We start from the raw sequence: 26748 nt of genomic DNA on the forward strand, positions 1-26748 counted from the left end.
TGGATTTTTATATATATATATATATATATATATATATATATATATATATATATATATATATATATATAAAAAATCCAGTCTAATCCAATACTATATTTTTATGCATATAGAGAGATGGAGCAAGACAAGGTCCTGGCTTTTATACAGGCAGAGAGGGAGCGAGAGAGAGAGAGAGGGGGGGGGAGGGGGAGAGGGAGAGAAAGAGAGAGAGAGAGAGAGAGAGAGAGAGAGAGAGAGAGAGAGAGAGCACGTTTCTCTATTTCACATCTGTTCTGTGTTGCCTTCAGATTAAAATGTTTGCTACTCAGACTCTGGTATCAGTCTCTGGTAACAGACTATCAGACTCTGGTAACAGACTATCAGACTCTGGTAACAGACTATCAGACTCTGGTATCAGACTCTGTTATCAGAATCTGGTATCAGACTACCAGACTCTGGTACCAAGAACTGCCAGAACTCTATGTCCTGTTAATTATTTTTTCTTGTTTTTAACATTTTTTTATTTCTACTTTTACTGTTCAAAGCTTTTAATTACTGTGCACACTTGTGTTTACATATGAAGACATTCTGAACTTTAATATGAGTATTATAAAATGGCATAAAATGTATTTTAATCGTACAAGAGTATTTTAATAACTGATAAAATCAACTCTAATAGTACAACAGTATTATAATTGTCCCAGTTTCCAGTCTGACCCTCCATGTTGTCTGCCCTCTAGTCGACAACCTCATCGTGTTTGTGTTTTGGTTCTTTGCTCCACCCTTCCTCTGCCCATTCGCTCCGCCCCTTAGCCATGTGTTTGTGTTTTGGTTCCTTGCTCCACCCTTCCTCTGCCCATTCGCTCCGCCCCTTAGCCATGTGTTTGTGTTTTGGTTCCTTGCTCCACCCTTCCTCTGCCCATTCGCTCCGCCCCTTAGCCATGTGTTTGTGTTTTGGTTCCTTGCTCCACCCTTCCTCTGCCCATTCGCTCCGCCCCTTAGCCATGTGTTTGTGTTTTGGTTCATTGCTCCACCCTTCCTCTGCCCATTCGCTCCGCCCCTTAGCCATGTGTTTGTGTTTTGGTTCCTTGCTCCACCCTTCCTCTGCCCATTCGCTCCGCCCCTTAGCCATGTGTTTGTGTTTTGGTTCCTTGCTCCACCCTTCCTCTGCCCATTCGCTCCGCCCCTTAGCCATGTGTTTGTGTTTTGGTTCTTTGCTTCTCCCTTCCTCTGCCCATTCGCTCTGCCCCTTAGCCATGTGTTTGTGTTTTGGTTTCTTGCTCCACCCTTCCTCTGCCCATTCGCTCCGCCCCTTAGCCATGTGTTTGTGTTTTGGTTCCTTGCTCCACCCTTCCTCTGCCCATTCGCTCCGCCCCTTAGCCATGTGTTTGTGTTTTGGTTCTTTGCTTCTCCCTTCCTCTGCCCATTCGCTCTGCCCCTTAGCCATGTGTTTGTGTTTTGGTTTCTTGCTCCACCCTTCCTCTGCCCATTCGCTCCGCCCCTTAGCCATGTGTTTGTGTTTTGGTTCCTTGCTCTTGGTCTGTCTACAGTCGTCTGCTCATCTTTAGCCTTATTCTGCTGGTTTTGCATCCCTGTTCTGTTTAGTACTATAGTATTACAGTATTATTGTATAATAGTACTGAAGTGATTTTAATAGTACTGTAATATGATAACATACAACAGTATTGCTTTTAATAGTAGTATATATTTTAACACTACAACCCTATGCCTTATGAATGCACAATAACTGGCCCCAGGCAGGGAGAGCGAACCACAGGCACGCCTGATCCTCCAGGCCTGCAGGTGATGCTAAACAGGCGTCGGCAGTGAAGCTCACCGGCTCTTTTCCATCCATGGCTTCTATCCACTGCTTCCTGCTGGCCTCAGAGGTGGCCTGCAGAGTGACTGTGGGCCTACGGCAAAAGTTACCATAGCAGCAACAGCAACAACAACAACAACAACAACAACAACAACAATAATGATCAGTAGCTCAGTGGTTCAGGTACTTGGATAAAAGTGTCAGCCAAATGTTGTAAATGTAAACATGTAAATGGAAGCAATAAGGACCAGGAAACTTCCCAGCGGATTCCTCAGGGTGCCCAAGCAGGGGTACCCTGCACTGATCAGGTGAAGACCCAACCTGATTGGTTAAACAGGAGGAACTGGGCGTGCTCCAGGTATGGAACCTTGTGACCTCGTTCACAGTGCCCGTGTCTCACGGCCCAATCGGCGGAGGACTCTCACCTCTCCTGAGTCTCGATGTCGAAGCAGAAACGTTTATCTATGGAGTCCGTCTTACGGCGGATACAGGACTTCACCGTCAACTCTACAGGACCCTGAGAGATAGAGATAGAGAAGAAGAGAGGGAGAAGTAGAAGAAGACAGAGGAAAAGGGGGGACAGAGAGAGACAGAGGGAGAGACGGGGATAGAGGGAGAAACAGAGGGAGAGAGAGAGGGTACTACTTTAATCATTTGCCTTTTCAGTGCTGGACTGCACTGGTTCAGACACAGAGCGAGGGGGACACTGGTCCAGTCACAGGGCGAGGGGGACACTGGTCCAGTCACAGGGCGAGGGGGACACTGGTCCAGTCACAGGGCGAGGGGGACACTGGTCCAGACACAGGGCGAGGGGGACACTGGTCCAGACACAGGGCGAGGGGGACACTGGTCCAGACACAGGGCGAGGGGGACACTGGTCCAGACACAGGGCGAGGGGGACACTGGTCCAGACACAGGGCGAGGGGGACACTGGTCCAGTCACAGGGCGAGGGGGACACTGGTCCAGTCACAGGGCGAGGGGGACACTGGTCCAGTCACAGGGCGAGGGGGACACTGGTCCAGACACAGGGCGAGGGGGACACTGGTCCAGTCACAGGGCGAGGGGGACACTGGTCCAGTCACAGACACAGGGCGAGGGGGACACTGGTCCAGACACAGGGCGAGGGGGACACTGGTCCAGACACAGGGCGAGGGGGACACTGGTCCAGACACAGGGCGAGGGGGACACTGGTCCAGTCACAGGGCGAGGGGGACACTGGTCCAGTCACAGGGCGAGGGGGACACTGGTCCAGACACAGGGCGAGGGGGACACTGGTCCAGACACAGGGCGAGGGGGACACTGGTCCAGACACAGGGCGAGGGGGACACTGGTCCAGACACAGGGCGAGGGGGACACTGGTCCAGACACAGGGCGAGGGGGACACTGGTCCAGACACAGGGCGAGGGGGACACTGGTCCAGACACAGAGCGAGGGGGACACTGGTCCAGACACAGGGCGAGGGGGACACTGGTCCAGACACAGGGCGAGGGGGACACTGGTCCAGTCACAGGGCGAGGGGGACACTGGTCCAGTCACAGGGCGAGGGGGACACTGGTCCAGACACAGGGCGAGGGGGACACTGGTCCAGTCACAGGGCGAGGGGGACACTGGTCCAGTCACAGACACAGGGCGAGGGGGACACTGGTCCAGACACAGGGCGAGGGGGACACTGGTCCAGTCACAGACACAGGACAAGGGGGACACTGGTCCAGTCACAGACACAGGACGAGGGGGACACTGGTCCAGACACAGGGCGAGGGGAACACTGGTCCAGTCACAGACACAGGGCGAGGGGGACACTGGTCCAGTCACAGACACAGGGCGAGGGGGACACTGGTCCAGACACAGACACAGAGCGAGGGGGACACTGGTCCAGTCACAGAGCGAGGGGAACACTGGTCCAGACACAGACACAGGGCGAGGGGGACACTGGTCCAGACACAGAGCGAGGGGAACACTGGTCCAGACACAGACACAGGGCAAGGGGGACACTGGTCCAGACACAGAGCGAGGGGGACACTGGTCCAGACACAGACACAGGGTGAGGGGGACACTGGTCCAGTCACAGGGCGAGGGGGACACTGGTCCAGACACAGGGCGAGGGGGACACTGGTCCAGACACAGGGCGAGGGGGACACTGGTCCAGACACAGGGCGAGGGGGACACTGGTCCAGTCACAGGGCGAGGGGGACACTGGTCCAGACACAGGGCGAGGGGGACACTGGTCCAGACACAGGGCGAGGGGGACACTGGTCCAGACACAGGGCGAGGGGGACACTGGTCCAGTCACAGGGCGAGGGGGACACTGGTCCAGACACAGGGCGAGGGGGACACTGGTCCAGACACAGGGCGAGGGGGACACTGGTCCAGACACAGGGCGAGGGGGACACTGGTCCAGACACAGAGCGAGGGGGACACTGGTCCAGTCACAGGGCGAGGGGGACACTGGTCCAGACACAGGGCGAGGGGGACACTGGTCCAGACACAGGGCGAGGGGGACACTGGTCCAGACACAGAGCGAGGGGGACACTGGTCCAGTCACAGGGCGAGGGGGACACTGGTCCAGACACAGGGCGAGGGGGACACTGGTCCAGACACAGGGCGAGGGGGACACTGGTCCAGACACAGAGCGAGGGGGACACTGGTCCAGACACAGAGCGAGGGGGACACTGGTCCAGTCACAGGGCGAGGGGAACACTGGTCCAGTCACAGAGCGAGGGGGACACTGGTCCAGACACAGGGCGAGGGGGACACTGGTCCAGACACAGGGCGAGGGGGACACTGGTCCAGACACAGGGCGAGGGGGACACTGGTCCAGTCACAGGGCGAGGGGGACACTGGTCCAGTCACAGGGCGAGGGGGACACTGGTCCAGACACAGAGCGAGGGGGACACTGGTCCAGACACAGAGCGAGGGGGACACTGGTCCAGACACAGGGCGAGGGGGACACTGGTCCAGACACAGGGCGAGGGGGACACTGGTCCAGACACAGAGCGAGGGGGACACTGGTCCAGACAAAGGGCGAGGGGGACACTGGTCTACCTGTTTAGTTGCGGGTTTCTGTTCTGTTGGCAGCATCACCAGCAGTTTACAGTCTTTCATATATTTACAGTAGTATTTCACCCAGGTGACGCCCAGAGCCCCTGAGACAACCATACAGGAGAGAGAGAACAGAGACAGAGGAAGAAACCGTGGTGACACAGACGTCCATACTGGGCATAAGGTTACAGAGGACAGGACTGTAACACACCAACACAATGAAGATCATGGTTATTGCGATTTTTATATGCTTATTGACAGAGAATATACTTGAGATTTGTGGGATTCTTTGGTTGCTTGTTGGTCATCACAAGAGAAATTTCTCATAACAGTCCATGTCTCCTACAGTCCTCCGTTTGGAGTGTCTCCTACAGTCCTCCGTTTGGAGTGTCTCCTACAGTCCTCCGTTTGGAGTGTCTGCTACAGTCCTCCGTTTGGAGTGTCTGCTACAGTCCTCCGTTTGGAGTGTCTGCTACAGTCCTCCGTTTGGAGTGTCTCCTACACTCTCCTACGGAGGGGTAAAGCAAAGAGGAGCCAAATCCCGTCCCATTTATAAATAAAGTTTTATTTTAAGCTGTTAGGAGATGTGATAAACCTTTTATTTCTGAAAATTTCCTAAGTATTGTGATGTTCCCAAAGTTCATAAAGTTTCCACACAGACACTTATAAGCAATCATAAGGTGTAATAGAGCATGTTTTTTTTTCATTGTAAACACAATAGTAAAAAATATATATATTATATATATATAAATATAAATGTATACAGTCCTTTTAGAAAGGACACACAAGCTCTTGTAAGCGGTCAGAAGGCGTGGCCAGCGCACATTTCTCCTGTATGTAGAGATGACCCTCAATGGTCAGCTGCTGTCCATGTCTGACCATGACATTGGGCTGCTTCATCCTCTTCATCAGTTCCTCCATCTCCTCCCGCGTGCTCTCAAAGTGGTTACGTGTCTATGGCAACAAGAACAGCATCCACTCCTGGTCAGAACTGGCCAACTATGCGTACAAATCACCCCATGTGGCTGCTCAAAGGCTAACACTTCATAGCTTATAGCTCAGCATGGGGCTGTGGTGCTGTCTCCGTGTGGGATGCGTGAGAAGTTTCTAGAATGTTCTGCAATATTTTCTTACAATTCACACTGGTTCCTTTTGCTTTTCAGTTTGTTTACTGTAACGTTCAAAAGCCAAATGATAACTGAAGACAGCTGGTGTCTGTTGGAGAATGTTGTGGTAGTTGGTGTGTTAAACAATGCTGGTGTGTATAGAGTATGGTGGTGTGTATAGAGTATGGTGGTATTAACTAAATGAACCATAACTCTAAGAGCAGCTGTTTCCAAAGTAACCTGAAAGGTTCAGATCAGTATGAGGAAGTGATGCGTATTAAAAGGAGGAAGCTGATTGGCTCACATTTTGCAGGCTGAGCTGCAGTGCCTGTTTGTATGGTAGGAAGTCTTGGGTCATCTCCACTGTGAGGTTGTTCAGGGTCAAAATGTTCTGCAAGAAAGCCAACACCTGTCTCACGCATGCACGCACGCACACATACAGATTAAGATTAATGTAAGTATTGGACACAAACTATTTTTGCCCTTTTGTCTCTATACATTGAAAAGAAATTTCACACTTGCATAATCCAAAACCTGCATGTGTGTGTGTGTAAGAAACTACACACTCACAGGCTCAACAACATCGAACTTCTTCCTGTCCTGGACCTGCTGGATCTGGTACACGTATTCAACAGATGACTCATAGAACGCTTGTCTCTCCTTATCTAGTTGATCATCAGCCTGCGGATACACACACACACACACACACACACACACATACATATATATATACACACACACGTACACACACATTAGATGGTGTTTTCCTGCATATATTAGTTGGTGTTTTCCTGCATATATTAGTTGGTGTTTTCCTGCATATATTAGTTGGTGTTTTCCTGCATGTATTAGTTGGTGTTTCCTGCATGTATTAGTTGGTGTTTCCTGCATGTATTAGATGGTGTTTCCTGCATGTATTAGTTGGTGTTTCCTGCATGTATTAGTTGGTGTTTCTCTTTGAACCTTTAGTATAGTTCTGCAGAATTCTGTATGCAGGGACTCTCTTGCATGCTATTCCCATCTAGTGGTGTCTGTCTGTCTGTCTGTCTGTCTCTCCCTCTCTCTCTCTCTTTTTATCTCCATCTCTGCCTCCCTCTCCCTTTCAAATTCAGTTTAAATCACTTTATTGGAATGACAAAATCATATTGTATTGCCAAAGCATTCCTCATAACAGAAGTAGCACATCCCCCCCCCACACACACACACACACACACACACACACTCACCTCCTGTAGCTGGGACTCCTTCTTTTTGGAGGACAAGTTCAGGTGTTTGTCAAGCTGTGAATAGTACTTCTCACTCTCTTTTTCAAACCTCTTACGGCGCTCCTGAAATACACACACACAGAGACACACACACACACACAGAGACACACACACACACACACTTTTTACTTTTATTGTTTTTAGATGAACTTTTACTGTATTCTGATGAGATCTCTTGTTACCAAGAGGGTGCTCATTGCTCCCCCTAGTGGAACTGAGTGGTTATTGTAACCCTTAAACAAAAGATACCATGATCTTTCTGAGTACACACACACACACACACACACACACACACCCACACACACAGACCCATCCACAGCCAAGTACATACACACACACACACACACACAGACCCACCCACCCACAGCCAAGTACACACATGCAAACACACACAAGCAAACACACAATGATCACACTCATATGTTCATATTTAGGGAAAAATGCATATAAATACACAAACACCAAACACTTGGGGTACTGCTCCCCCCACACACACAGATGAGATTAATCTGAAATGTGGAATGTTCTGGACTGGCAACCAACCATTTTTCCATGTCTCTTTTTTCCTACCAGTCTGGTGCTTCTCTCGTTTGTTTCTCTCTACATGTATCGCTACGCTCTCTTCCTTTGCTTCTCTCACATCTGACTCACATATTTCTCATAGTTTCTCTCTAACTTTAAATAATACTTTTAATGGCATATGTGTAAAAACACTTCTTTATAAAGTGCTTTACAGCATATGCAGATGAAACGCTCCCCACCCATGCCCTGCTAGACAGTAGTGGCTGTTCCAGCGATATTACTGACTCCCTCTGTCTCAAGCCTTGTACATCTATACATGTCTAACAGGTTTAATGCTCTGTGTGTGTGTGTGTGTGTGTGTGTACACACAAAAGGTGGTGTGTATTAACTCACTTTTGTGACACCAATTTGATCTTTTCTGAACTTCTCCAAAGGCTTAATAAGCAAGTCACATGCATTCTGTACCTATAAAACAGAAAGACAGACAGAGATCAGGAACAGATGGCTAGTTAAACACACTCACACATACATACACATACACATACACACACACACACGTACACACGCGTACACACACACACACGTACACACACACACACGCACACACACACACACGCGCGTACACACACGCGCGTACACACACTCGCGTACACACACTCGCGTACACACACTCGCGTACACACACACGCGTACACACACACACGCGAGTACACACGCGCGTACACACACACTCGCGTACACACACACTCGCGTACACACACACGCGTACACACACACGTACACAGGTATGTGGTTAAATAAAGTCCTTGTGTGAGTGTGTCACTAGAGTGTTTCATCTCACTAGCAGAACTGGTTTTTATACTCCACCAACACAGACTGGTTTGTCCTCGTTGTCTTCACGATGCACACATCGAGAAAATGGAAACAAGACAGTAGACTTATGACCCTCCCTCTCCCTCTCTTTCTCATCCTGACAGACAGGTCCGCACAGTACACACCACACATTTTCATGATAATTACCTGACAGTGAACAGGTTGGTGTTGGCCATTCAGTATGGCCACACCTTCCTCTGCCATGACCCGCCCTTAACACGCCGGTGCACACTCACCTTCTGTTAAGAGTTATTATTCAAATTTATCCCCAAAATGTGTTTTACATGTCCAAGACATCTGGATACTGGAAGCCAAACCCTGAGGCGGAATTCTAGAATTCCAGAATTCATCGGAATTCATTTCATGGTTTCAATTCTGAACTTCCAGGCCTCTTTGGTGCGGCTGGTGCGTGAGGACCCAGAGTTCCAGGAGCTACCGCTCAGCCTACTCTTCTCCTCTCCTCAGCCTACTCTTCTCCTCTCCTCAGCCTACTCTTCTCCTCTCCTCAGCCTACTCTTCTCCTCTCCTCAGCCTACTCTTCTCCTCTCCTCAGCCTACTCTTCTCCTCTCCTCAGCCTACTCTTCTCCTCTCCTCAGCCTACTCTTCTCCTCTCCTCAGCCTACTCTTCTCTTCTCCTCAGCCTACTCTTCTCCTCTCCTCAGCCTTCTCCTCTCCTCAGCCTACTCCTCTCCTCAGCCTACTCTTCTCCTCAGCCTACTCTTCTCCTCTCCTCAGCCTACTCTTCTCCTCAGCCTACTCTTCTCCTCTCCTCAGCCTACTCTTCTCCTCAGCCTACTCTTCTCCTCTCCTCAGCCTACTCTTCTCCTCTCCTCAGCCTACTCTTCTCCTCTCCTCAGCCTACTCTTCTCCTCTCCTCAGCCTACTCTTCTCCTCTCCTCAGCCTACTCTTCTCCTCTCCTCAGCCTACTCTTCTCCTCTCCTCAGCCTACTCTTCTCCTCTCCTCAGCCTACTCTTCTCCTCAGCCTACTCTTCTCCTCTCCTCAGCCTACTCTTCTCCTCTCCTCAGCCTACTCTTCTCCTCTCCTCAGCCTACTCTTCTCCTCTCCTCAGCCTACTCTTCTCCTCTCCTCAGCCTACTCTTCTCCTCAGCCTACTCTTCTCCTCAGCCTACTCTTCTCCTCAGCCTACTCTTCTCCTCTCCTCAGCCTACTCTTCTCCTCAGCCTACTCTTCTCCTCTCCTCAGCCTACTCTTCTCCTCTCCTCAGCCTACTCTTCTCCTCTCCTCAGCCTACTCTTCTCCTCTCCTCAGCCTACTCTTCTCCTCAGCCTACTCTTCTCCTCAGCCTACTCTTCTCCTCTCCTCAGCCTACTCTTCTCCTCTCCTCAGCCTACTCTTCTCCTCTCCTCAGCCTACTCTTCTCCTCTCCTCAGCCTACTCTTCTCCTCTCCTCAGCCTACTCTTCTCCTCAGCCTACTCTTCTCCTCTCCTCAGCCTATTCTTCTCCTCTCCTCAGCCTACTCTTCTCCTCTCCTCAGCCTACTCTTCTCTTCTCCTCAGCCTACTCTTCTCCTCTCCTCAGCCTACTCTTCTCCTCTCCTCAGCCTACTCTTCTCCTCTCCTCAGCCTACTCTTCTCCTCTCCTCAGCCTACTCTTCTCCTCTCCTCAGCCTACTCTTCTCCTCAGCCTACTCTTCTCCTCTCCTCAGCCTATTCTTCTCCTCTCCTCAGCCTACTCTTCTCCTCTCCTCAGCCTACTCTTCTCTTCTCCTCAGCCTACTCTTCTCCTCTCCTCAGCCTACTCTTCTCCTCTCCTCAGCCTACTCTTCTCCTCAGCCTACTCTTCTCTTCTCCTCAGCCTACTCTTCTCCTCTCCTCAGCCTACTCTTCTCCTCTCCTCAGCCTACTCTTCTCCTCAGCCTACTCTTCTCCTCTCCTCAGCCTACTCTTCTCCTCTCCTCAGCCTACTCTTCTCCTCTCCTCAGCCTACTCTTCTCCTCAGCCTACTCTTCTTCTGAACACAGTCGCTAATCTTACACATTATGGCATCACCGAGAGTACCATACAATACCATAAACATCACATCATCTGTTAGGCTAGTGATCTGTGTTCTCATCCACCATCTTCTCCACCCAAACACGACCAGGTCAGTGACCAGTGTTTAGCCGAGTAACTCAGTTACTTTTACTGGGCACAAGTAGGCCTTTACAGCACTATACCACAGAGTGTGTGTGTGTGTGTGTGTGTGTGTGTCATGGTAACAGGAGGAAGTGCTGTTGACCAACCAGCATCATTCTGTCTTCCTCTACTTCCTGTAGCAGACCAGCAAACTCACGGAACGATTCAGCTGCAAAACACACACACACACACACACACACACACACACACACACACACACACAGAGTGCGCGTGACAGTGTTATTGGGCGCCCATAAACCTTTATGATCAGACGAGTGTCTGGCTTACCGATGTTGATCTCATCGTCAGTGAGAGTGTCACCGATGAAGTCAAACTGGAACACCTGTAGGGTTTGGGAGAACTTCTGCACTGCCAGAGAATAACCTGCAAACACACACACACACACACACACACACACACACACACAATACACACACACACAAACATCTGGTTCTCCAAAAGTTTGCACAATAATGTCAGCACACTTTTGAAATAAATGTGTATTTTAGGGGTTAATGCACACAAAGAGCTAAATACACACAAACACACATGCACACATATACACTATCCGTTTGACAGCTGATGTCAGCTATCTGAGAGCTGTGGTTCAGGACAGAGTGCAGGAAACAAGATTGCCTGCTCATTAAAGCTCACACACACACACACACACACACACACACAGCTTTTGCATCTTCTTAGTGAGATACATCACTCAGTCCGTTTTTGTAGCTGTGTTCCTCATCACACCACCACTCCACCAAACAACTCAAACATCAAAAATGTGGACTCAAATATGACCCAAAAGCACCAAGATCCATAAGAGCGATAAATGACAGCATGAGCGTGGTGTCAGTCCCTCACTCAGCACCCAGAGGAACCTCGCAGCTGTGGTGCGTTGGAGAAGCTGGACTCAGACTGCCATCTCTCCCTCATTCATTTGTATCCTCTAATCCTCTTCTCTGTGGATTTGTACATCCCACACGCATCCCTCTCTTTATCTGCCACTCCTCTTTCAACATCTCTGTCTGCATCACTCCCCCATCTCCCACTCTCGCTGCTCCCTCAGTCTGTCTCTCTCTCGCTGGAGGGGAGGCACTCTAACGGAAGAGACGGTTGAAATAAATCTCCATCCTCTGCGTCGGAGCACACAAAGGCTGTGCTTGTGTAAGGGTGGAGGCTCTGGCACCTCCACACCACACCACACCACAATACCAACTCTGTGCGGCTCTCCCCACACGCACTCGGACTCTCAGCGCAGGACAGAGGGGGGCACATTTTACCGTCACACCAACAGAGAGAAACTTCCATGTTGCGTATCTCTGCACATCACAGTATGACTCTACTTGGTTCACAGCAGACACTCAGAGCTCGGGTTACCGCTGTCCTATGACATGGCCGGCCTTCTGCAGGCGATGCGGGTCTGGGCCGATACACGAAACATCCTCCGCCAGACAGGCATCGCGATGTTGAGGCAGAACTGTGATGCCTCAATTATTTAGTAGTATTGAATGTATTCATTGAACATTGAGGGAGAAAGTGTTAAAGAAAGTATATAAAAATATATAGTACTTTTTCAACTACCACTGGGGAGTTTGGGGGTTTGTGCATGGCAGGTATCAGGGGGAATAGGTTTTGGTAGTTTCAATAGCAGTTAGGACAACCCTGAACAGACTGGGTGCCCACGATGGAGTTGACTGGTGGCTTCTGCACACTCCTACATTCTGTTTAGCGTCAGCTCAACTAAAGGGCAGCGCTTTGAGGGAGCTACAGTCAGCGGAGAGGATAAGGCACAGCTGCAAAAAGAGAAAACAACACGTTGCATCTGTTCCCATCATAAAACGTCCGAGAACCACAAGTGAAACCTCAGCAAGGACGCCGAGATATGGTTCGACGAGCGCTCCGAACTTCAGGAACTAAAGCATCTTTATACGTCAGACCCTGTGAGGACTCCAAGCACTGCACCACAGTTCATTCATTCATTCAGTCATCCCCATATGCTTCATCAGCTCATGATGCTGAACTGGCACCTAACAAAACTCAGCAGCTTTGCGAGCGCTATTAGGGCAGGAATCCTGACACCATGCCAGCTGCCAGTCTGGCATCTGCCGTGGGGCAGAAACAGGCGCATGGCCTCCGGTAACAGGTCGTGCCGAGGCCCAGGAGCCCAATCCCACTGAACACTTTGTATTGTTGGTTTCCAAATGGGGGGGCGTTTGTAAAACAACAATCACAAAGTGTTCAGTGAACGCATGTCATTGGTGCACATCTACGTTCCCATGCAGTTGCACGGCCATGGTAATGTGCAGCTGTATAATCTCAATACAATGTTTGTGTCCAGATTGTGCCACCCTTGCAAAAATGTGCAAGAATGTGCTGAAACACTAAAATGGGAAAAAGGTTTTGCAGAAACGCAGAAAGCAGGAGCAGGACGAGGCGGAAGTGAGTTGGTCAACTTTTGGTTTTGTGTTTTGCTGACTGGGGGACAAACCCAAGATCTCCCACCTGTCAGCGTCATGGCAACAGCCATCACCTGCCTAACAACCCCAGATGAGCCCTCCTCTCTGAAAGAGTCGTCACCTGCCTAACTGCCCCAGATGCCCCTGCTCTCTGAAAGAGAGTCGTCACCTGCCTAACTGCCCCAGATGCCCCTGCTCTCTGAAAGAGAGTCGTCACCTGACTAACTGCCCCAGATGCCCCTGCTCTCTGAAAGAGAGTCGTCACCTGCCTAACTGCCCCAGATGCCCCTGCTCTCTGGGCAGCTGGGCCTGTGCTCTCTAAGCATATAAATAAAGTGCTTCTTTGCTTCATTTTTTAGAGCAATGAAAATATGAATGAGGTTCCTTGTTTGTGTCAGTGAGGGGATTTCTCAGTATTTCTCAGTTTCCTCTTTCTGTTTCTCGTATCTCGTTGGATCTCTCTCATGCTGTTTTGGTTTGCCAATGCGGTACGGTACCATTCAAAGGAAACAAATCACAGCCACTTAGCCCCGCCATGTGACCTCGGAGTTAGACAATGGATTTGAGCGCAACAGTGCTTACAGCTACAAATAAATGACTGCAAATAGATAGAAAATACATACATACATACATACATACACACACGTACACATACATACACACACACACACACACACACACACATACGTACATACACACACGTACACATACGTACACACACACACACGTACACATACGTACACACACACACACACACACACACACACATACGTACATACACACACACACATACATACATACACACACGTACACATACATACACACACACACACACACATACATGCCCACACGCACACACACACATACACACACACGCATACATACACGTGCATATACACACACACACGTACATACACATACACGCATGCATGCACATACATGCATGCATACACATACATGCATGCATACACATACATGCATGCATACACACACACACGTACATACACATACATATGCATACACACACACGCAAATGCGTACACACACACGTACATACACACAAACGTACATACACACACACGTACATACAAACACACGTACATACACATACATGCATGCATACACACACACACACGTACATACACATACATGCATGCATACACACACACACGTACATACACATACATGCATGCATACACACACACACATACATGCATGCATACACACACACACATACATGCATGCATACACACACGTACATACATGCATGCATACACACACGTACATACACATACATGCATACACACACGTACATACACATGCATGCATGCATACACACACACACGTACATACACATGCATGCATACACACACACGTACATACACACACGTACATACACATGCATGCATGCATACACACACACATGTACATACACATGCATGCATACACACACGTACATACACGTACATACACATGCATGCATACACACACACGTACATACACACACATACATACACATGCATGCATGCATACACACACACGTACATACACATACATGCATGCATACACACACACGTACATACACATACATGCATGCATACACACACACACGTACATACACATACATGCATGCATACACACACACACGTACATACACATACATGCATGCATACACACACACACGTACATACACATACATGCATGCATACACACACACACATACATACACATACATGCATGCATACACACGTACATACACATACATGCATGCATACACACACACGTACACACACACGCATGCATACACACACGTACACACACAAACACACACACGTACACACACACAAACACACACACATACATGCATGCATACACATACATGCATGCATACACACACACACGCATACATTTCAAGTTTCAAGTTATTTGTCACATATACAGTATAACTCTCAGTGAAATGGTTTGAGAGTGCTCTGTCCAAACAGGGAAAAAAAAAAACAGGGGTGCATAGAGAAATATAGATATTCTATATATATACAAAATATATTAACAATGTATGTACAATATATGCATATTATGTTTATATACACAATGTACAACGTATATATGGATATGTACACAATGTACAGTTCCATCTTACAATTGATCATATTTACATGCATGCATACACACACACACACACACAAATACACATGCATGCATACACACACACGTACATACACATGCATGCATACACACACGTACATACACATGCATGCATACACGACACATGCATACACACGTACATACATACACACACACGTACATACATACACATACATACATGCATACACACAAACACACATGCATACACACACACACATATATACACATACATGCATACACACACACATACATACACACACATACACACACACGCGTATATACACATACATGCATACACACATGTACATACACGCATACACACACACAAACACACGTACATACACATACATACATACATGTGCCTACTGTAATAACATTGACTGAAAATATCCAGTGTGATTACTAACACAATTGTATTTTATGGAGAAATAAGTGCTCATTCACCAATTCAGACTTTATTATTATCACTTTTTTCATTGTTATTATTGTCTATTTATTTTCTCTCTTTATTCTGCTCCTTCTTGTTGATATTGTTACTATTGCGATGTCCAGTGTTGACCAGAAGAGAATGCCCCACCTTTGAGTCTTGGTTCCTCTCAAGGTTCCTTCCTCCTGCTTTAGGGAGTTTTTTTTATCACCACTGTTTTCTTTTTGCTCACTGGGTCTTGGACCCAAACATCTGTAAAACTGCTTTGTGACAGCTGTCATAAACAGCGCTATATAAATAAAGGTGACTTCACTTGATTTGACCATCACTTGTGGTCGGATGTTTGCATGTTACACAGCAACACATCTTTTTTCCTCTCTGTTAAATGTCATGATTAATGCCAAGGTGGCAAAACCAAACAAAAAAAATGTGCACATCACATGACCACATTCAGCCGGACGAATAATTCTCGCATGGACCATCTTCCTCATATTGTTCATCTGTAGGAGAGTAAAGGTGGTGTGACCCCACCATACTCGCCTGGAGAAGCAGGTGTGGAGCACTGCACAACCCATGGGAATCCACCAAGTCCTGTCTAAACTCCATTTCCCAGCATGCCATGTGATTATTGTTATGCATGGTGTATTTCAGCAAAAGCAACTACACAAAGTATAGCAGAGAAAGTGCCTCTTGTGCTGTGCAGTCACATGACAGGTGTTCTTCCTGTTTCACAGACGCTGCTCTGTGACGGGATGATTTTACTTCAAAGAGAAAGAAAGTGTCAGGGAGCAGAGATAATGCTTTGTGAAGTGGACACTATCACTGTATCACTGACCTCAGTACAGCGTGTGTCCAAAAACAGGGTCCAGTGACTGATGACCCACGAGGGACATCTTCCTAAAACAGAGTAGGCTTGAAGCCTCCAACATCTGTACTGCACCACTACATTCTGGGAAATGAAGTCCCGTCTGTTCTGCGGTCAGCATGGCTTTACAAGAGTCGGTTATGGTTTGGTTAGGATGAGGAACCTCTGGATTCAGTCCTAGATGACAGTTTAGGGAACTGAACACAGACCCAGTTATATTTATATGACTGATATGAACCATTTTACTGCGCTGAAACGATTCTTACACACATGATCTAATGCAAGTGTGCGTTTCCCCCTGAGGTCTGACGTCCGACGTCCACGCACCGTATTTCCAAAAGCCCTTATATACCGACAAAGACGTGAAAACAGACCACGTTCCTGTCACGAGCCTACCTGAAACGCAGCACGCGTGCCTTCGGTATTATCGGTAGACCCTGCATGACACGCTGCATGCATTATCGTTATTTCTTTGCCAGGGAAGGATGAACACATGCAAACCTTAAACTAGGATTATGTTCCTTAAACCAGGACAGCTTTGAACTGCCAATCGCTCACGAGATCTCAAAGACCGAAGATATGACGAGCAAAGGGACAGTGAGCGGAAGTGAAGAGTGGCTCGTGGGACCGGCCGGGCTGAGCCCCACGCTCTACAGGAGAAACACAAGGACCTGCGGTCTGGTCAGCGAAGTCTGGTGACACGGGCGTGGACAATTAGCAAGAGATGTGCAATGTGGCCTTCATCCATGAAGCGCATCATAGCCTAGTCTAACCACCAAGGATCACACATGCGCCGGTCACGCAGGAGATGGCCAGCTCGCCAACAGCAGCAGCGTGTCTCCAGGACCCCGGCCCGGGCGGCCCGGGCGGCGTCAGACCTCCCCGCTCCGCAGGCGTGCCAGACGCACTCCTTACCTCTTATGGCGGTGATGACGTTGTTCCCGTCCTTGATCAGATCCTTCAGGAACTTGCTCGTCCTCTCCAGTTCGGCTTCATAGCATTTCAGCCGTTCCCTGAAATCCGGGCTGTCCGTGTAGCAGTCGCTGAACTCCAGCGGGGGATGCCCCATGCTCGCGCCTCTGGGCACGCGATCAATAACGGGAGGGAGGACCGGGGGTATGCGCGCTCGGCGCGGCGTAACGCGGGGACCACAACGATCCCAGAAAGTTCAGAAATCAGATCTCGACTCCGAACGAGCTCAGCAAAGGTTTTTGCCTGTTTGTTTTGTTTTTCCCACGTTCGCTGAACCTCGCCAAAAACGGACTCTCGTTGCAGAGTGCACGAGACCAGCAGGCTGACGTCTCCGCGCGCTGTTCCCGGAGGTCTTCCGATGAAGTTTGACGTAATCCCAGTAGCTAAACATAAATAAAAACGACGTACTGGGATTTTGGCGATTCCAGCCGACTAACCAGCTTGCACACTTCTTTGTCGCGGGAGATCTGGAGGATTGTCAAGTGCGGGAAGGGCTAGGAAAGCGAAAAATCCCTCCCACACGCGCAGCGCCTTAAAGAGACAGGTCACCAAACCCGCGGCCTGCGACACAAACGAGCCTTTTGTGGTGTACAGTAACCCACACGACACACCACACGCACCATCTTATTTGTGTATTGCACTGAGATCGGGTTTTTACTCGGTTGCATGCGCTAGGCGCTCGTGCTCCCCCCGACGCCCGTGGTCGTCGTCCAGCAGAAGAACACGGGTTAAAGCGCGCGCCTGCATGGCGCATGCTACGCTCGGAAAGCGATGACCACGGCGAGCTCAGCACGCCGCCTTAGGCTAGACGCGTGAACGTGCAGGGCGTTGTGCTGCACTAGCGTCCGTTCACTAACCCATAGGAAGCCCTGTTTCTGCGTTGGGTAGAGCCTATCATCGAGAGATGCAAATAAGTCTGGGTAGATCTGCACGGAGTATGCTTAAATATCACACGTGCCCTTATTCAAACACACATATTGCTGTATGTGTGAGTAAGCTGGAACTCTGGTCAGTAAGCATGATAAACCTGAATGAATGTGTGGCGTGTCTCAGTCACACCCATTACAGCAGAGAGCCAGCAACACACCAGCCCTGCATGTATATTACTGTCAAAGGTTCCCAGACAGCTCTCTCTGACAGCATTACATTCACATTCACATTTACAGCATTTAGCAGACGCTTTTATCCAGAGAGACTTACAAAAGTGCTTTGTCATTTCCTCACAGAGCACATCCTAGTACAGTATGTTACAGTCCAAGATACCAGTGAACTAGAATACTGTAGAATACAGGGATGAATGCTGATACCTAGAAGTGCAAATACATAAGGTCTATCTTAAACAATGATAAGTGCTATAAACAATAAGTGCTAGAGTTTGTTAAAAAGCATAAATAATGCTCTACAATAAGTACTAAATTGGTCAGTCAATAAGGGAGCAGTGTCAGTTGTCCTTTAAATATTCTGCAAATAGATGCATACATTTACAGCATTTAGCTGACGCTTTTATCCAAAGTGACTTACAGTTATGACCAAATACAATTCAAACCAGTTGTCAAGTACCTTAACCACTGAGCTACCTGTCGGGGATGTCTACAGCTGTCTCAGAGGTCTGAGATCTCTCCCCGACATCTGAAGCACTCTCCTGACCCAGAGTCCCCTCAGGCAGATACTGTTCTGCTGGCACTAAAGCTGCTGTAGTCCAAAGAGCTGGGCGAGATGGCTCAGTGTTTTCTGCTCATCTGACTGAATGTCTGTTTAGTTGCGTCACACTTTTATTAGCCTTTTTTCCAGCTTTCTTTTTTCTACTGCCAACACACATTTTGTGTAATCACGTCACATTTTTTCAGATGACTGAACACAAAAGTAAAAACTCAGTTGTATCCAGAAATGCATCACAAACTGTTAGAAGCCAACAGCTGAATCAACCATGTGAACTTTGCACAGAATGAAACTTTGTCATCAAAACACACAAATATGCAGCAAATACATAAACACTGCTGGTGCCTTCTTGACACTAGAACAATCAACAGAAACAGTTGTAGCCAAAGTTAAGATGTTCTGATGAATAAATTACAAACCTTAACTGAATGAACTGATGAATAGGACAATATACCTGCATAGAGTAAACAGGACAATATACCTTCATAGAGTAAACAGGACAATATACCTGCATAGAGTAAACAGGACAATATACCTACATAGAGTAAACAGGACAATATACCTGTATAGAGTAAACAGGACAATACACATGTATAAAGAAAACAGGACAATACACATGTATAAAGAAAACAGGACAATACACATGTATAAAGGAAACAGGACAATATACCTGTATAGAGTAAACAGGACAATACACCTGTATAAAGAAAACAGGACAATATACCTGTATAAAGGAAACAGGACAATATACCTGTATAGAGTAAACAAGACAATATATTTATATAAAGGAAACAGGACAATATACCTGTATAAAGGAAACAGGACAATATACCAGTATAAAGGAAACAGGAAAATATACCTGTATAGAGTAAACAGGACAATACACCTGTATAAAGAAAACAGGACAATACACCTGTATAAAGGAAACAGGACAATATACCTGTATAGAGTAAACAAGACAACTGTGGATATAGACAAACACTAAGTGTTTGACTTTTATTCATCAGCTGCAAATGCTATTCTGCAACCTTTCAAACCTCTCACCTCAAAGATTACTCCAAAAAGTAAAAGACAAACGTTCTCAGTTCCTCTCCCTGAGGTCTGGGAGCTTGAGGGTCCTGTGTAGTATCTCTGCTGATCCCAGGACTGCACTCTTTTGGACGGAGATCTCAGATGTTGTTCCTGGGATCTGTTGGAGTCATTCTCCCAGATTGGGGGTCACAGCCCTTAGTACTCCAGTTACCACGGGAACCACAGTCTTTTCCAACTCTTCTCTCAGCTCATGTTATTTCTCCAGCTTTTGGTGTTCCTTGTTCCTGATGTTTCTATCACTCTGGATCACGACCTCTCTCACTGCAACCCTCTTCTGCTGTTTGTCCATCGCTCCTGTGTCTGCTTGGTTGTCTATATCTGGAAGTCCCACAGGATCTTAGCAAGGTCATTCTCTGCATTTGGTGTTGTATCCCACTTTGACCTTGGAACGTCCAGCCTGTACTCAGCACAGATGTTCATGTTTACTATCCCAGCCACTCGGTTATGGTGTTCCCTGGGCCCTCTGCCTGCTGGCATCTTGCATCCTGCTGTTATGTGCTGGATTGTCTCAGGGGCATCTTTGCACATCTGGGATCCAGCCTGGTGTGGTAGATCCAGCTTTTATTGATTTTGTATGAACGAAAGTGTGAATCTATCATCTTCAGTAGAGCGATGGAAACTGACGCTATTCCAAATGACCACACAAGACCTCTCTGGACTTCCCTGTTGTTTATGTTGCAGTGCCATCATCACCCATAACATCTCTTAAGACCTCCCAGACCCCTGCTCCCTAGTCCTAGGTGATTAGCGGTGACGTCAACGTGTAGACAGAGGACACAAATGAGTTTTTAGCAGATCTGCAAATATGAATGTTTCACGGCCTTGCGTGCGCACTTCTGCAAAAGCAGTGACCAGTAAGCCAACTGGGGTAAAGCTCTGAGTCGTTTTCTGAAGCATCAGTTTGTAGTGCGTCAGCAGTTCAAACACGTGAACAAGTTTGTGTCGCGTTGGCGCGGCTGACGTTATCCCGCGGTGACGTAGGCACATCCGTGTTGGTCGCGAGCGATGGCGGAGGTCGAGGAGCTGAACAAACCCCTGGTGAGAAACGCGGCTCTCTAACGACGCTGCGACGACTCCGGATGCGTTTGTCAGGGACTTTACTGCTGTGTTTGTTCTGTAGTGAAGGTCTGCGCTGCCATAGCACTTCAGGAGCGTTAACCTACGTCTAATACCACAGCTGTGGTAGCCAACCTAGCCGTTAGCTCTAGTTTAGCGCGCTGGCTAACCCTTTACTGGGGCTTACTGGGACTTACTGGTAGTCTGGTTTTTGATCTAATTCGCTGAATCCAAACGGTTGGTCTCTTTTTTTCTTGCCAGCGTGTGTCCTTTCGCCTGCGAGTCGGTTCACGACTGATGTGTTTAACTAACGTAAAGCTGTGCTGGTTGTGGGCTGTTATCATCAGAACATCTCCATTTATTAAATAATGAAGAATAACAATGAAATACCGCGCCCTGCGATAGCATGACGTGTTGTTTACCCAACTCAGTGCTTTTATATATATATATATATATATATATATATATATATATATATATATATATATATGTGTGTGTGTGTGTGTAGTTTGCAGGCTTGTCCGACGTGTCCATAGCAGAGGACATTCCAGTGGAGGGAGACATCACTGTGCCCCTAAGCTCACACGGCGTGGACGATGAGGTCTCTACTCTGGACGAACCAGTGAAGGACACCATTGTAAGCTTCCTGTCACTAACGGCAGCATTTGCACAACCCTGCTCATCTTGTTTGTTCTTACTCAGAAGGCACATGGGAAAAACCAAGGCACCTTTCAGTCAGGGTTCAGAAAGTGCAGGATTCGTTTGCCTTATGCTAGATGTGTTTGTAAAGCCATATATGTTATCACAAGTGTAGAACTGATCACAGCGTGGTTTGCTGAGTGGTTTGTGTCTTTTTACTGAGTGAAGCCACGGTGTGTGTGTGTGTGTGTGTTTGTTTTGCAGCTGAGGGATTTGCGAGCAGTGGGGCAAAAGTTTGTCCATGTGATGTATCCCAAGGAGAGCTCCGCTTTGCTCAGAGACTGTGAGTGTGTGAAGACGCTTGTATGTCAGTGTATGTGTGTGAAGTCCACAAGGTTTCCAGGGAAACGGGGCCTTTTAGACAGGCATCCTTCATCGGCTGTGCGAGCTCATACACCCACACACACACATATATATTATATTACATAGTTGTATGATGTCACACTGATCAGCTCAGCTCTTCTGATCTTTCAGACAGTTTCAGTAGTATTGACTTATTGTACGTGTGTGTGTGTGTGTGTGTGTGTGTGTCTCCTCTATAGGGGACCTATGGGGACCTCTTCTGCTGTGTGTTAGCCTGGCACTGTAAGTGATTCAGACAGATTTATCCACAACATCATAATACTGAGTCTGAAGTTCTCCAGTACTGGGGAGTAGGACCTTAGTTCATGGGGCAGTAGAGACTGGTGTCTCACAAGCTGTGTGTGTGTGTGTGTGTGTGTGTGTGTGTGTGTGTGTGTGTGTGTGTGTGTGTGTGTGTCAGGATGCTGCAGGGTAGCGCCGCTGATAATCAGAATGACAGTGGGCCCCAGTTTGCTGAGGTCTTCGTCATCATCTGGTTTGGGTCCATCATCATCACTCTCAACTCCAAGCTGCTGGGCGGAACCATGTGAGTGGCCAATCAGATTCAGTTGCATCAGCATTACTGACCAATTAGAGGCAAGGCCTTGTGGCCCAGCAAAGTGTCATTTTGAATTTCTCTCTGTCCTCTCTCACACACACACAGGTGCATTCATTATGTTCTTGCGCTGATGTGTATTGGGCACACCTGTATTGCGCTACTGGCTTCTCATCTTCTCTTCCTCACTCCGTGTGTGTGTGTGTGTGTGTGTGTGTGTGTGTGTGTGTGTAGCTCTTTCTTCCAGAGTCTGTGTGTGCTGGGGTACTGTATTCTCCCGCTGACGGTGGCCATGTTGGTGTGTAGACTCGTGCTGCTTGGCTCCGCCGGATCAGTTAGCTTTATCATCCGGCTGGTCGTAGTCACTGCCTCCTTCTGCTGGTCCACGTTTGGTAAGAACCAGAAAACACCCTGACACACACCTGTACTCACCTGTCAATTTAACACGCATGCATTTGAACCTTAGGACAAAAGAAGACAAGATTATCTGCACAGCACTTTTTAGTCACAGAGACCTTAGACCAATGTAAAAGTTGTGTAAGACACAGTCCGTTTAAATGGAAAATGGAAATATTCAAAATTAGAGGCAATATACATTAAAGAACACAAATTACTAGAATATAAACAGAAAGGTAATTTGGATAAGAAAAAAATATATGTTTATAAATGTTGTTTAAAATAAAATATAATAATGCTGTGCATAAAATCACAGACAGCCAATAAGAGCCAGTGAATCACATTTAGTAGCTTTAAGGATCTTGATGCATTTACAACTGTGGTACTGAACAAAGCTATTTCTCTTGCACATACTGTACACACAACTAATGACATTCTAGGTTAAAGGATGTCTGCGATTAATGTTTTCAAACCTCTCCCAGAATATGACATTCTGGATTGGTTTAGTTAATCTGTAGATATTGTTAAAAGGTGAGATTTAATGTCCCCTAATCCCAGAGCCCTCATTCTGTCTAGGATGTGAGAGTGTAGCTGGCCAGCAGATGGCAGTATAGTGTCACGCACAGATCCCAGCAGCTTGCTGTCTGACTCTTTATGCTTGGAGCACTGCTGTGTCCCTCCTCTGTGATCTGTAAGGAATCTGATGTTGGAATGGCAGTGCTGGTCTCTCGATCGCTGTTGCCGTGGTAGCTGTGACCACCGTCCTGAGACACACACTCGGACATTTCTGTAAGAAGAGAGTGCAAACAATGCATTTCATCCTGAAACCACTTCTTAACTCTGTGTGTGTGTGTGTGTGTGTGTGTGTGTGTGTGTGTGTGTGTGTGTCTCTCTCTCTCTCTCTCTCTGTGTGCAGCTTCCACGGCCTTCCTTGCAGACAGTCAGCCGCCCAATCGCAAGGCCTTGGTAGTCTACCCGGTGTTCCTCTTCTACTTTGTGATTGGCTGGATGATTCTGACATTTTCTCCCTCCCACTAACATTGGCCAATCACTTCAGTGGACATGAACTGAAAGTCCTTTGGCCTCACCGTGGTGACCAGCAGGCCAGTTGAGAGCTGGTCTGTGATTGGTTTGGACCAAGGGACGGGGCAGGCCATCCTGGTCCTCTCTTAGCTCGTCAGGCAACCTCTCTTACAGCTCTCCTGGTTCCCCCGTTCTTTTGGTTGGCTGAACAGATGAAAGGAAGGAGAAAAGACTCCGTCTTGTGATGAATGCAACTTTCCATTTGTATAATGGCCCACTACTTTACATCCTCATGTTAATCAGTAAAAAGTGTGGGTGTGAGTGACTGAGTGTGTAAATGTAGGTCAGTAATGTTTGAGAATAAGCCCACACTTCTCATTCTGTCATGATTTCATTTATAAACCCTCCTCACCTCACTCCACAGAACCAGCGAGTGCATTGTGCACGTGTGAAATGCCTCTATGACGTAACGGCGTGACTACTGTGTGGTGTAGGGCTCTTCTCTCTAGGAGGGGCATCACATGGGCTAAATGTGTGTGAACTTGTGTTATAAACCATGGCATGTTGTGAACGGTGTCGGTGTGAGTGGGAGACGGAGGGTCCACTCAGTTGGGCGTTGGTGACCGCGGGCAGTGTGTATTTCAAAGCTTCTGCCGCCAGCTAAAATGACACGCACATGCGTCACTCTGTCCTCACACAGCTCCTGCTCTCTTGTGTGTATACAGCATCCAGCCGAGACGCCTCAAATATGCGTTTATTTATCCTCGTGATCTAATATGCGTTTTCCCTCGATAAGCTGCTGTGGTTCCGTCATATTTCTTTGTTCTGCAGACGTTTGTGAACCTTGTAGTGAGTTTAGGGTGAAGGGTGGGTGATACCATCCTAGATGGATTTAGTTTTACACAAAATATAAGGAAATCACTGGTTATCAAAGATTAAAAACATATTTCTTGTGCTTTTTTTTCACAGCGAGTCTGAGGTTTTCAGAAGGCATCACCCATAGTCTTGTTTCAGTTCAGTCGTTTGTCAGTATGTTTAGTGTGGAGAAGTGGTACCAGGGAAAGTGGAGCCCCTCCGTTAGCAGACTACTGCTGCACACTGAAGAGGGATTTATGTGAGGACAAACATGTAGAACTACGCTTGTACATATTTTAAATGTAATAACAGCCTTATTTATGACTAATATAGAATAATTGTAAAATGCATTGCCATGTCATTGCCATGATTGATGGAAATTAGTATAAAAACAATCAAATGTAACGTAAAAAGAGCTATAGGGTCCAAATATTTTGGAACTAAAATAGCTGAAATGGTAGTATCCTATATGCATCGGTTCCTGTCTGACTTCCTCTGATCAGCCATAACAATAAAACCTACCTTACACTGTCCCATTTTCAATGTTTACCAAAAGAAAAATGTTGCGATTGATTATTATTTCAACCTCAGATTTCATGGCTTTGGATCATTTCCTGTGAAGAACATATAACACATTTTTAATGACTTCACACTGTACACCCCCCTACACAATTATATTACAAAGGTGGTTTTCAGGTCCTCTGGACCCACAGGTAATAAATGTGACCTCCTACATGACCTTCTCTTAGTGTCTGTGCTTCTGTTTGTGTTTGTAGTGTGTGTGAGTGTGTGTTTGTAGTGTGTTTGTGTGTGTGTAGTGCGTGTGTGTGTGTTTGTAGTGTGTGTGTGTTCATGTACGAGGTCCTGCTCTTCATAGACAAGACTGCAGTATGGTTCTATTCAAGCTGTCTGCTCCTACATTCCCGCACATTATAGCCTCTGTTTTGCAGGAATTATTGTACGTTTTCTCACACTCCTCAAAATTGGAGGTGGCGTATAACCAGTAAATATCTGCATGTGTGGCTAGGCATAGCAGTTGATCAAGATGGCAAAAAGGTTCTCTGCTCAGAAGGCCTTAGAAACTATTTTTGAAGAGGAAGAATTTTCTGAATTTGAAGATAACATTTCTGTCAATTCAAAGTCTGACAGTGAGTCTGAAGAGGATGAAACTGAACTTGAACCACCTTCAAAACGAAGAAGGCAGCAACCAGCCTCAGGACCAGCCCATCAGGCAGGGCCAGCCTCAGGACCAGCCCATCAGCCAGGGCTAGCTACAGGACCAGCCCATCAGCAGCCCACTGCAGGACCAGCCCAACAGCAGTCAGAACATCAGTAGCTAGCATGTGGAGAAATATGGATGTCAAATGGTCAAACTGAATGGTCTCCTCGGCCAAAGAAAGAGCCAGCCTGCAGGTCTGCCGATGTGATAAAGATGCAACCAGGGCCAACACGGATGGCAGT

At 47.4% G+C, this 26748-nt stretch overlaps 3 protein-coding genes across 5 annotated transcripts in view; 1 reads left to right on the forward strand and 2 right to left on the reverse strand.

Moving 5' to 3' along the window:
* ophn1 (oligophrenin 1) overlaps positions 1-18300 on the reverse strand; it is a 33745-nt gene extending 15445 nt beyond the window's left edge. The window contains exons 1-11 of one of the 3 annotated variants that reach the window (XM_035527087.1): positions 17553-18300; positions 11033-11128; positions 10852-10913; positions 8125-8196; positions 7171-7272; positions 6515-6625; positions 6249-6335; positions 5663-5792; positions 4842-4942; positions 2224-2315; positions 1817-1892 (exon numbers count right to left, since the gene is read on the reverse strand). In XM_035527087.1, the coding sequence (XP_035382980.1) occupies positions 1817-1892; positions 2224-2315; positions 4842-4942; positions 5663-5792; positions 6249-6335; positions 6515-6625; positions 7171-7272; positions 8125-8196; positions 10852-10913; positions 11033-11128; positions 17553-17706 (1083 nt within the window). In that variant the 5' untranslated portion in view covers positions 17707-18300. Of the gene's footprint in view, positions 1-1816; positions 1893-2223; positions 2316-4841; positions 4943-5662; positions 5793-6248; positions 6354-6514; positions 6626-7170; positions 7273-8124; positions 8197-10851; positions 10914-11032; positions 11129-17552 lie in introns of all 3 variants that reach the window. The other 2 variants (XM_035527086.1, XM_027032352.2) reach the window with 2 other exon arrangements.
* LOC118241543 lies at positions 101-1809 on the reverse strand. The gene is made up of 2 exons (XM_035527089.1): positions 888-1809; positions 101-761 (listed from the first exon to the last, which is right to left on the reverse strand). Exons 1-2 carry the CDS (start codon positions 1487-1489, stop codon positions 716-718), a joined length of 648 nt encoding a protein of 215 aa, XP_035382982.1. The 5' UTR covers positions 1490-1809; the 3' UTR covers positions 101-715.
* Positions 18301-21321: 3021 nt separating the features above from the next.
* yipf6 (Yip1 domain family, member 6) lies at positions 21322-26025 on the forward strand. Its single transcript, XM_027032355.2, has 7 exons — positions 21322-21398; positions 21925-22053; positions 22320-22398; positions 22658-22700; positions 22879-23004; positions 23248-23405; positions 24326-26025. Exons 1-7 carry the CDS (start codon positions 21366-21368, stop codon positions 24445-24447), a joined length of 690 nt encoding a protein of 229 aa, XP_026888156.1. The 5' UTR covers positions 21322-21365; the 3' UTR covers positions 24448-26025.
* Positions 26026-26748: the final 723 nt, after the last annotated feature.

The sequence above is a fragment of the Electrophorus electricus genome, chromosome 6, assembly GCF_013358815.1.
Source record: "Electrophorus electricus isolate fEleEle1 chromosome 6, fEleEle1.pri, whole genome shotgun sequence".
In the NCBI taxonomy this organism is placed as follows: domain Eukaryota; kingdom Metazoa; phylum Chordata; class Actinopteri; order Gymnotiformes; family Gymnotidae; genus Electrophorus; species Electrophorus electricus.